Genomic DNA, 12,500 nt, shown 5'->3' on the forward strand with positions numbered 1-12,500 from the left:
GAGAGAGAGAGAGAGAGAGAGAGAGAGAGGGAGGGTTGGGTCAGAGAGAGAGAGAGAGAGAGAGAGAGAGAGAGAGAGAGAGAGAGAGAGAGAGAGAGAGAGAGAGAGGGAGGGTTGGGTCAGAGAGAGAGAGAGAGAGAGAGAGAGAGAGAGAGAGGGTGGGGCCAGAGACAGGCATATCTCTGTACTGCTGGCTGACTCTGATAAGGAATCTCTTTGATGTTCAGTTAAGTGTAAAATTAAAATGTGGCAAAAAGGCAAGAGGCATGAGGACCCCATCCTCCATACGACAAAAGAAAAGGCTCTTTTCTTTTAACTCTGTGTGTGTGTGTGTGTGTGTGTGTGTGTGTGTGTGTGTGTGTGTGTGTGTGTGTGTGTGGGTGCTGGATCTCCCTATGCAGTAAGCAGGCTGTTAATGGTATGAGTTGCTCTGCCACTGTGCTTACATTAGCCTTCAATCACATGTCAAATTATTCTTCATCTTTCATCTGGCTATCATTATGCGTTATTATCTCCGTGGTCGCATTACAGATCCAATTAACCTCGTCGCTCTCCACGGCGCTTGCACAGTTAGCATATGCATAGTTAATAATTTCTCTAATTGAAATAGCATCGGAATTATAGATGTGGAAATGCCCTGGCGCCACGTCCTACGGCTGCTGCAGATGTAACCGAGGGGACAGGAACCATACGGGCTGCTATGAAAGAGAAACAGGAAGCAGACAATCTGGGTTTAAAATGGCCTGCTACAGTCACTGCACCACTGACCAAACAGGTCAGCTGTTGTTATGACAATGATGACACCTAAGAGCAGAAACTCTGTCCTGGGGTTTCCCGCCTTCTGCAGGAACGGTAGTGGCTGATGTTATCTGGGCTCTTTGTTGATAGGGAACAGTGATGATGGGAATGTCTGCCTGTAGCGCTGATGCAAAAGAGGACAAGCAGGACCCTGATGAAGCCCCCCCCCCCCCCCCCACACACACACATACACGCACACTACCCCCCCCACACACACTACCCCCCACACACACACACTACCCCCCCCAAACACTACCCCCTCACACACTCCCACCTCACACTACCCCCCACACACACACTACCCCCCCCACACACACTACCCCCTCACACACTCCCTCCTCACACACTCCCACCTCACACACTCCCACCTCACACACACTACCCCCCCACACACATTACCCCCACCCTCACACACAGTACCCCCTCACACACTCCCTCCTCACACTACCCCCCACACACACACACTACCCCCCCCACACACACACCACAAAACGACCACGGCGCAGGGAAGGGAGAGCAGACATGCCCTCATCTTCCTCACCTTGACCCTTCAGCCTAATGTTCAGTTCAGTGGAGTGTGTAACACCATAGATACACACACACGTTCACAGGGAGCAACGGAGAGAAAGCGTGAGAGAGTGTGTGTGTGTGTGTGTGTGAGTGTGTGTGTGTGTGTGTGTGTGTGTGTGTGTGTGTGTGTGTGTGAGTGTGTGTGTGTGAGTGTGTGTGTGTGTGTGTGAGTGTGTGTGTGTGTGAGTGTGTGTGTGAGTGTGTGTGTGTGTGAGTGTGTGAGTGTGTGTGTGTGTGAGTGTGTGTGTGAGTGTGTGTGTGTGTGTGAGTGTGTGTGTGTGTGTGTGTGTGTGTGTGTGTGTGTGTGTGTGTGTGTGTGTGTGTGTGAGTGTGAGTGTGAGTGTGTGTGTGTGTGAGAGAGAGAGAGAAGTAGAAACAGTGGAAGGGCAAACCAAAAGATGTAAATGTGTTGCAAAGCTGTGCCAGAGCTGGGCCATGAGCACGGGCTTGCACACCGCAACAGGATGCTGGCATGAAACACAACATGCACGCAAACATCAAATGCTTGAGTGTGTGTCCAAAACTGGGACTCAGGGAGATGAAACAAGAATCTGCCAAGCAGGAGGGACGACGCTTGCAGCTGCTTCCATTCAACTTCACGTGAACCTTCTGAAACAGACGAACCCACCCAGCCCTTCTGAAACAGACGAACCCACCCAGCCCTTCTGAAACAGACGAACCCAAACAGCACCTTACACCATGCGCCAATCTGCCATCAGAAATCAGATGAGGCGTTTTTCATAACGGGGCTTTATGAATAAATGATCTAACGAGGACTAAATCGGGCTGTTTTTAGAGGCGGCGTTGAGCAGCGTCGGAGCAGCATCGCCAGGCAAAGATCCCGCGTGGAAAACTGGGTCTTCCTTCTCTCTGGTTCCAAGAAACATCCGGAACAATAACTCCCCTTAGCAGTTAAAGTGCACGTCTGTGTCCAAAGGGAACAAGCTCCAGTGTCTGTGAATGCTGTAAGCATTGAATATCGCAATGCAAAAAAGATTAAATTGCGGGTCAAGTGATACCACGAAACGAGCAAATTCTCTTTGCAATGAAATGAAATGGGAGAGAGAGAGAGAGAGAGAGAGAGAGAGAAAGAAGCAGCAAGAAGAAGAGAGAAGTTGAAAGGCCACTAGTGGAGTTGGGACCTCTGAGGGCCGGGGGCTTGGGAACGCTAGAGTCACACGTGTACTGGTGGGCATAGACATTACTGAAGCACCATTGCAATTTGTGACAGACCCAGGCTGTGGGGTAGCACCCCACCTTCAGATGCACTGCTAACAGACCTTAAGCCGTGCGCTGTAGGTCTGGGCGATATATATCATTCATTAATCAGTATCGCAATACTGGTAACTATGATATGATGTTGCAGCAGCAGTCTTCGGTGCTGAGCACTTTTAGAAACCCATTTCCACTGTGCGTTTGACCACAGAGACCAAATTCTCTGAGAACACAGGAGACATGCTAACTATAAATCAGATGTGCAATCAGACATTTCACTGAGAATATGACAAATAAATCAATCATCACCACTGTTTCTGTTGCATCTCAAGTCATTGCAAATGAACAGAATTCTTATTCAAACCCACTGTAATTGGACACATCACCATGACGACGTGCAGGAGCCAGTCTAAACATATTTACACTTAACAACAACAACAACAACAAAATAATACTAAAAATAATGTATTATTATTAATATTGTTGTTGATATTATTATAAGTTTAATTTATAGTGCCTTTCTCATACTCAAGGTCACTGTACAACAACAATTTAGGAGAATAAAGGCTTTGTTCTATGAGATGTACTGAGAGATTGAGTCATTTTAGTGAATCATTCAGATTAAGACTCAGTAAAACCAGGCTCATGAGTCAGTCCAGAGCGATTCTGTGGAGCTGTGACCTCTTACCTCTGCGCTGCTCACCCGACCCTCCTGGAAGGAGCACTCGGCCACGTTGTTGGTGCAGATGTGGCGATATTTACACCAGTTACAGGGGAAGGGGCTGCTTACACATGACGAACACCTGCAGAGGGAGGAAGAGAGACACAGAGAGAGATGGAAAGAGTAAGAAAGTGAGAAAGGTGCGGGAGAGAGTGAGAGAGAGAGTGAGAGACAGTGAACCTATCTGCATCTATTCAATGATTGGATGAAACTTCCATTTCAATTATTGTCCTCGGTTTTCTTGCTCTGACAACACTAAGACTGATTGAACTGAAATCTGCGGGGGAGAGTAGGTGGGGTGGGGGGGGTGTGGTTCTCTGATTCAAGTCACCTCAAGGGCCCATAAAACTCAGGAAGTTTATGCCCACATTACAGGAATCTGGTTGCACAGGACGGCTGACTGCAGCCAAGATGGCAGTTGCCACTGCCAGCCGGGTTTAGAGGAGCTCCCTCTCCGGATGGCTGGAGCAGCAGCACCGCACCAGCACACCTGGATTCCACAGCGTAAAGCCTTAACCAGCCCGGACGGATTAAAATCATGCCGGCTCCTGCGCACAGCCTCCACCCAGCTCCTACTGAATCAGCACACAGGAGCGGGGAGGAACCTCCTCTGTGAGCACGGAGCCTGCACAGGGCAGTAAATGTTCGGAGACCGTGAGGATGGCGGGGAGTGCTAGCAGCCAGGCGGCACTTGAACTCCGCACAGGGAGTGTGCTCTCGGCGCTCATACGGGGGGTGTACACTTAGTCCCATACTAATCATATCCTTCCCTCCAGAGATGTGAAACCGCCCCTCGGAGGGCACTCGGCAGTTGGAGCACATCCCACCTGGAGCGGCAGTGCTCGGAATCATCTCTCTCCTCTCCCATCCTCCCCTCGCTCTCCTTCTCCCTCTCATCCCTTCTCTCTACTGAGCGTAAACAAATAGCGCCTTTTGCTTTTAGAAATGTCGAGACGTGCTCGGTGGCACACAAGCAGGAAACACAGCGTCTCTGTCGGTAGGATCGCTCGGGTGTGAGGTGCAGCCTGGGAATGGGGCAGGGTGCCTGCTCCGGTCTGGGGGCCGGGGGGGTGAACCCTCATCAAATCGCTCCATATTAAATATGAGTGGTAGGGAGGAAAGTGAGCGGATTGGGCGAGCCCAAGCTCACAAAACAGAAAAATGCCCTCACGTGAAATGATGCTGCTGGATTTTGAACATGGGACGAGCTGTGTGCTTTTGTGTCTGTGTGGGCCTACAAACTGGACAGGGTGACGAAAACCCTGGTAAGCCTTGGACCAGCACGTCCTAAATATCTCAAGAGTGCTGCATCAGCAGAGAGACAGTGCTATGAGCTAACATCAACCTCCATCAGTGCCTGCGCTTACTCATTAAGATATTACATTTTAAAAAATCGGGTTCTAGCTCAGCATTTTTCACTCTGTAAAGCTTAACGCATATGAGGCCTGGCCTGGAGCCGGGGTGGTTCAACATTACCGCTCTTATCGAACACAGAGCATCACCCCCTCGTCCCCTGCTGGTAAAAAAAACCAGACGAGGAATCACCGCAACCAGCTGTGAAGCAGCAGTACATTAGGAGCTCAGAAACCGTCCATGTCGCGCGACCGGTGGCGGGGCGCAAGGAGCCAGGCCAGAGCAGCAGCGCGGAGCTTCCAAATCTAGGCTGAGTGTCAGGGCACCAAAGGACACGGTGCTTAATGAATGCACACTCTGAGCCAGGGCCGAGGATGACGATGAGCAGGAGCGCCTGATCCTCGCAAACAGATGCTTAGGCGGAGGAAAGGGAGACTTTTTTTTCTGATTTGATTTTTTTTAAGTTTATGTAAGAGATTTCATAACACCGTTCTCCTCGCATGCACCATGGGTTGCAGTTGGAAACGCTTTAAATAGCAAGGATACTTTGCGCAGTAATCCCATCAATCAGTCTCCCTTAGCCCATCTCTCTCGCCCTCTCGTAGGTGGCCATTAAGGCACAGAAGTGCTAACAGCTAGGTGGTTGAAGAATTGTGGGAAATAAAAATGGAGGCAGCGGTCTGGGTGGGGGCCAGAGGGGCTAGAGTCTGGGGCTAGAGTCTGGGGCTAGAGTCTGGGGCTAGAGTCTGGGGCTAGAGTCTGGGGCTAGAGTCTGGGGCAGAGTCTGGGGCTAGAGTCTGGGGCTAGAGTCTGGGGTGGGTTTTTTTTTGTGGGAATGGCAAATCTGGCTCAGGCTACGGACTGGCAAAGGTAGGAAGGCCTTGCTCTGCACCATGGTTGCTATGGCAACAGGCGAGCCCGGCTCTATAGATCTGCATGATCCTGCTTCCACATGCACACACACACACAGACACACACACACACACACACACACATGCACGCAGGAGAAGTGACTGATTGCTGTGTGGCTCCATGGTGTGGGTGTGTGCGCGCATGCATCAGTAAGATTTGCACGTGTGTGTGTATTCTGTCAGAAGACAAGGCGATTTCAGACTCTAAAATACAACCTGCATACATTGAGCCAGAAGCAATTTTTTTTTTCAGTATTTTTCCTTTCTTCTTCCTTTCATTTTTCCATTTTTCATAACTAATTCGCGTTTCCCCCTCTGTTCAGATTGGAGCAGTTGAAATTGGTTTGGAAAAACAAAAGCCCTGCTCAAACTGCGTCATTACGCTCGCTTGCTGTGTTAAGTGATGTATTGGGCGCTGCTGAATGGGGAAACAGCATGCCGACAGACGCCTGAAATGAGCGGGGAGTTTCCAGCCTTGGGGATCGGCAGCTGTTCATCCTCCCGCTGCACCAAACCCCCCAGTGTCCACACAGCCTATTGTTCAAACCCCACTCAGGCCTAGAGCCATCCCACAAACCTAGGCATCAGGAGCTCCACAACCACACCTCCATCCAGCAAGATCTCACTCTGAGCTTTAGCATAAGACATTTACAAACCTTAAATCTCATTCACTCCAGGCTCATTATTTAATTATAGTCTTGAAACACATATCCAACATATTCAACCACTGTTGATTATTAAGTAACCACAGTGAAACCAAAATGAAAAGTGTGCAGTTATGGGAGTGGGTAAGGAAACTCCCTCGTCTTCCTGCGAGTCTGGCGTGCTCCACAAGTACACCGCACGAACATCACTGCAATGCTGCGCTCTGCCCAAGCGGCACAGCGATCGAGAAACCATGGCTGTGATCTTCTGCCTCTGGCACTGCTCTCTCTGCATGGGGCTGCTCATGCTCCGCCCCCAGCTCTTCGGCTGACCAATCACAGAGCAGCTCTCGGGCCAACCTGCATCGGGCCAAGCGCTGATATCAGGCCTAGCAGCGTGAGACTGGAGCACACACCAATTACCCAGCCTCCCCTCACAACTCTGAGCCAAACAGCCTCATTTAATGACAGTCTGCAGCGAGTGACTCCGCGGTGTGTTAGTGGCTTTCTCGAGCAGGGTTGTGATTACTATCAGGGTGCCATTTGCCAGAACAGGAGCTTATGATAACCTCTCCCCTACTGAGCACAGACTTTTAATCTCCTGCGAGGACATACTTTTCAAACGCGTCACTGCAGGGCCGGTTTCAGTTGACTCGTGTACAAATCATACGTCTCGTTGTCTGTCAACGGAGCGGACATCGCTGCTGTCAGCAGTAAAATGGCCTGCTTGAATTTGGAGAGAATGTGAGGATGTGCTGCCGTGTGTTTTAGCAGCTGCACGTGATCTCGTTATGATGGACAGTCTGGTTGCTTAGCTAGAAAGCTGACATTGCTACATGAAAAAAGATGCTGGATACAGACAATGACACTATAAAGAGTGACAGTCACGAAACATTTCTACAAAGGAATGAGTCAAATGTGTAACCAATAGAATAGAACATTACAAAGTAAAGACACGATGCCAACCAATCAGAGGTGGCTAAAGTCACCTTTAACCATACTCAAATAAAACTATACTCAAACAAAACCATACTTAGATAAAACCATACTCAGGTTAACAGCATACTCAAATAAAACCATATTCCAGTTAACACTATACTCAAACAAAACCATACTCCGGTTAACACTGTACTCAAATAAAACCATACTTAGATTACACCATACTCGAATAAAACCATACTCAGGTAAGGCCACACTCAAATAACATCATACATAAAAAATAACCACTTGAGTAGCATCCGATTTACCTGTAGAACTGCATTGTGAATTCTTAGTATAAAAAGCATCTATCATCATAAGAAGTAAACTACAAATCCAATTCCTTAAAATCCATTTTCTTAAGGACATGTTACTGAGCAACGTTAGGCGCTAAATGGCAAGCAGTGTAAGTGGAATGCCTGTCGTTCAAGATCGCCATCCTACAATTCGGATCAATTCCTTTCACACTGTTATGGATCCGAGCTAAGTACCACCCATATTAATATTCAGCTGCTAGTATCAGCTGCACTTTCTATATGAAGTGAAAAGAATTCTCCACTTTGGGAGCTTTAGGTGTTTTAGAAACTTTGAGAACAAAACAAAAACCCACTCTGAGGTTTCAGCAAACAGCAATTAGACCAGTAACAGGAACCCCCCCCCCCCGCCCCCCCGAAGTTCATTTCCGCTCGCTCCTGAAAAGCTGAGGTGTGACAGAGCGGAGCTGTCTGGAGAGATAAGCACTTGTGTGTCAGTCAGATCCCACTGCTGTCTGCGCATGTGTTGAGAAAGTAACCCTGGTGTGCGGCCAGCCTGTCCTGCGGTGTGTCGCTGCCTGTCTGCTGCTCATCCCCGGCAACCGAAGAATAGCTGCACTCACGATTGCAGGACGCTGCAGTTGTAGAAGACGAAATCGGTGGTGATGAACTTCAGCCCCGTCTCTTTGGACTTCAGCGCCAGCTTGACCACTCGTTTGTCACCTGTGTGGAGGAGGGGTGAGGGTTCAGGGGGGTGGAGTCAAGGAAAAACCAAAGCCGGAGGAGGTGAGCGTGATAGATCAGCGCGGGAAACGATCGGACAGGACTTCACACCAAGCACTTATCCTCCTACCTGAACACATGCTCACTTAAGTTTGTATCTTTAATAGGTTTAATCACAAAGCAATTTATCCACTTCGTCCATCTGCTAGCGAAAGGCACTTACGTTTCCAAACTCGACGGCCCTTTGCTTCCATTAATGACTAAATTTTGGGCCGTCCAATTATACTTGTGTGCTGCACTTCACCGTAATTGGCATAATATTTCCATTTGGACATGCCATCATTGTCAGTAATGGAAATATCAGGCTTGGGTACAACTCTAAAGGTTACTACTAGTACATTTGTGTTCTTGGAGTACTGTCAGAGTAAAAATAAAATAAGAAAGAAAGACATGAGTTGAAGGTTAGAGATCATTGTGATGTTCAGCTCTGGACTTCATCATTTTATCTAAGAGAGCTCTGAAAGTTCTCTGAAAAAATTATATATATCTTTTTGACATGTAAACAGTAGAATCTAGTGTTAACAGTTCAACCGAGCATGTTCTTAGAGACAGGGGACACATGGAGGAACACCGGACATACTCGAGACTGCTGCGCTACTTGTCTCATCGAAAACTGCAAACACGGACGCTCAGGAAATATCCCCATAAAACACGGGCCTTTAGCCAGGGACACGGCTCTTTCCGCTGCGCCATCAGTCACAAGGCCTCGTTTAGCCTAGCCTGCACTAGGGCTATTTTATTTCATACTTTATAATTCGTAGCAATGCATTTCAGTAATTAATATTTGAGTAATCTTTTCTAGGTAAAAGTAATACTGTTACTGTTATGTGATTTGTATTGATTAGTTCTGAGAATGCTGGTGTTAGCAGTCTTGGCTCTGTGTGTGTGTTTGTGTGTGCGTGCGTGTGTCTTACCGTAGCTGTGTGTGAGGGTGGGCAGGTCACGCAGGGAAGGGGACATGCACAGAATCTGCCCTTTGGGCAGTACCTCACCAAGACTCTCACTCAGCTCCTCGAACACACACGTCACGCCCGCAGAGAGGGCTGGCACGTTCGCCACCTTCACACTCAACTGGAGCGCAGAAAACGCGCCGGCCGTGAGTGCGGGAAGACGTACGCACGCACGCAGACAAACACGCAAACAAACACATACACAAACACAGAAACTAATAGTGAAAAGCTCCATTTGATTCCATAAGTAAACACTGGCGAATCAAAACATCTCCATTCAGCTTATGCAACAGTGTGCCTACACAGTCTCAGTTAATAGTTTCATTTGAACAGGCATTACACAAGATTAGAGTAATATCTTTGCAGACATGCACTGGATCTAAGAATGTACACAGTGACAGTCACTATTATTCACAGGGCAAAAAGGTTCGAGCCCATAGACTGACTCATTTAGCGAGGGTTTCATTTTCCATTAATAAAACGAGCGTGTGTGTTTTTTTTCTTCGAGGGTAACGCGAGGGCCAAGCTGCCCGGGTCCTTTATTGCGTGAAGCCTAATCACCTGAGTAGAGGCAGCGGTCACCGACACGTTGCCAGGGGTGACGGTGATGTCAATGCACTGCTTGAGCTCCGTGCTGAAGTGCTGAGGCTCCTCCCATTTCTGACAAGCTTCCTTCCTGGAACACCTAAGTAGGAGATTCAAAGCGGAGATTAGCTTTGGCAACGCGCAGCCTGCAACTAGAGCACCTGTTTCCACAATCGCATGGACCTGGTAATTTAGCACTCCGCGCGTACAGTACGTCTAAGGCCTTTGTTTATATAGATCTTGTGTTTTTCATTCCTGTTCCGCCGTGCTGGAAATTGCTGGGGCCCGTGTGAAACTTGTCTCGCCGAGCTTCGCCCTCACGCTTCCTCGCTCTAGCTCTTTGGTTACACTCACTCAGCGTCAGTAACCGATTAAACAAACACGCCGCGCACGGCACACTCGGATCGATACAGCCCGACGTCTCCTGCCTGGGCCGGGGGCGGCGGCACAGTCGAGCTTTGGTGAGGTGCCCCCCCCCCCCCCCCTTTTTTTTGCGCCGCGTTTTGTTTTTCTTTTCGCCGTCTGCCTGAGCGAGTGGTCTGGGAACAGATGCGAAGAGCGGCAGCCGGATATTAAAACATTCATAACACTGGCACGTTTGCAGACGTGTTAAGTGGAGTTAAAAGTTGCACATTTGTGCTAGGCAGATGAACTGAGGAGAGAGAGAGTGTGTGTGTGTGTGTGTGTGTGTGTGTGTGTGTGTGTGTGTGTGTGTGTGTGTGTGTGTGTGTGTGTGTTTGTTGGAAAGGGGGTTACGGATGGCTAATACTTGCAAATGAACCCAAATCTCTTGTTCTCTCTGCATGTGCTGAGAGATGCCACAGACCTCGGGCCAATCTGACTATCTGTATTCACAACATATGCAAACTCCAACCATGGGGGACCCTGTTGCATCCAGACTCAGTTCGCCCCTCTGTGTGCGGTTGATATGTTGGAAAATCGGATTACCAAGCAATTTGTCAACTGGTTCTCAACTTGAAATCACCATGAAAGCATTCTGATGACTTTGAAACTCAATTCAAACTCATGTTTTTAATGTAACAGCACAAAATGTAGGATGCCCTGGAGAGGTAGCCAGTGCAGGCACAGCCTTGCTGCATGTGTCTCCATGGTTTCCACCTGCAGGACACAGCCTGTATTTTTAATCTGTTTCTGGTCTGCAGTTTGGGCTGATTGAAATTCAGCTGTTGCTCAAGTATCAGACTCACTCACCAATCAGTAGAGGAACATTTCTGGGCCGGCAGCAACAGAAGATACAGCTGCCACGAGCAATACCGATATTTTAGACTTGATACGTTTAAGAACAAATATGGACAGCGTAAATACGGATGGTCAAATCAAACTGGTTCATCAGTTTTTCTAAGAAAACCTAATGCCCTCTCTGCCATTTTCGAGTGCCACCAACAGCATTCTGGGCAAAGCTACAAGTGTGTCCACTCAACCAAAAACCGCAAGCTAATTAATGTACCATTATACTGGCCCAAAATATTAGTGATGATATCAAAGAGACAGCGTGACTTGGGGAAGCTACTGGCCAATACCGACAGAGAAATGATACAAGTCCATGACTTTGCAGAGAGAGCGCGGAAAGGAACCCGTGCATCGAGCAGAGACGTCCGTTACGTGAAGCTCTCTTTGACGGTGGGAGGGAACTGAACAGCTCTGCTCTTTAAGCCAGTATCCTGAGAGACGCCAGTGAAAATGAGCAGGAAACCAAAACAGAACGTCGGAGATCCAGACTGCAGGACACCCACGGACCGCATTTAGATTCACGAGGAAGGCAAAACACCCGTGTCACGAGTTCAGCTGAGTATTAAACCCATCTCTTTATCTTTCATCACTTTGGCTCTGGAGAAGCCAGGCTGTTGTTTTTTTCTTTGTGTGTGTGTGTGTGTGTGTCCCGTGGAACATAAAAGTGTCGACACCGTGACTGCTCTTTTGCACTCACATCGTTCACCGCATTAATGATTTTTTGCTTCTAATTACGTCCATATGTCTAAAGAAGGAATGGGAGTGTGTTTAATTAAGGAAGCCAGCAGTCAGGATGCCTCTGTATGTTCACCCACTCTCTAGGACCCCATACCCCCCCCTTTATCGTGAAATGAGATTTGTCCAATTACACTCCACTCCTCTTCCTGGTGAACTAGCACTAATGTGATTTATGATAAGTTGCTGTTCTCCAGGGTGGGGGTGGTCGTCTCCAGCAGCTAATGCAGAAAGACAGCGGAGACGACATTAACGGCAGCAGTGTGACCTACAGCCGAGGAAGTCTCCGACATCCCATTCCCGTCCACGACGTCCGTGCAGTGACTTGTGAGTTGTGTTCCAGTCCAGAGTTGGCTTCCAGCTTTTCCTAGTATCAGATTTACTATTAACCCAACTGGAGCTCTGGGCAAAGCTCGCATCCATCCATCCATCCACAAGACAAGGTAATAAATTCATCATTGCATTAGCCTGAAATATCGCCACAGCACGATACCAAACAGTTACTGCCATTTTATCAGTCAATTCGGATACTTTACTGACAATACTGTGCACCCCTTAAGTAAAGATCCGTTTAAAATTGCTAATGAAGGAATGAATAAGAGGGGGTTTAATAGCTTTGTACTATTCTCCCGGGGCCCGCTCCTCACGGCTGGGTGATTAAAAAAAAAAGAAGAAAAAGTACAGATGCACCGCTGGCCAGCATTCGTATACAGACCAGAGCCCAACCCCAACCCTTACACGGCTGGCTCCAG

General features: G+C 48.3%; 1 protein-coding gene across 3 annotated transcripts in view; it reads right to left on the reverse strand.

The window, feature by feature from the left end:
- plxna3 (plexin A3) overlaps positions 1–12,500 on the reverse strand; it is a 103,917-nt gene that overhangs the window by 39,188 nt on the left and 52,229 nt on the right. For all 3 annotated transcript variants that reach the window (XM_035521821.1, XM_035521822.1, XM_035521823.1), the window contains exons 6-9: positions 9,739–9,862; positions 9,142–9,298; positions 8,068–8,167; positions 3,272–3,386 (exon numbers count right to left, since the gene is read on the reverse strand). In XM_035521821.1, coding sequence (XP_035377714.1) covers positions 3,272–3,386; positions 8,068–8,167; positions 9,142–9,298; positions 9,739–9,862 — 496 coding nt within the window. The remainder of the gene's footprint in view (positions 1–3,271; positions 3,387–8,067; positions 8,168–9,141; positions 9,299–9,738; positions 9,863–12,500) is intronic.

Source organism: Electrophorus electricus, chromosome 23, assembly GCF_013358815.1.
Source record: "Electrophorus electricus isolate fEleEle1 chromosome 23, fEleEle1.pri, whole genome shotgun sequence".
Lineage (NCBI taxonomy): Eukaryota > Metazoa > Chordata > Actinopteri > Gymnotiformes > Gymnotidae > Electrophorus > Electrophorus electricus.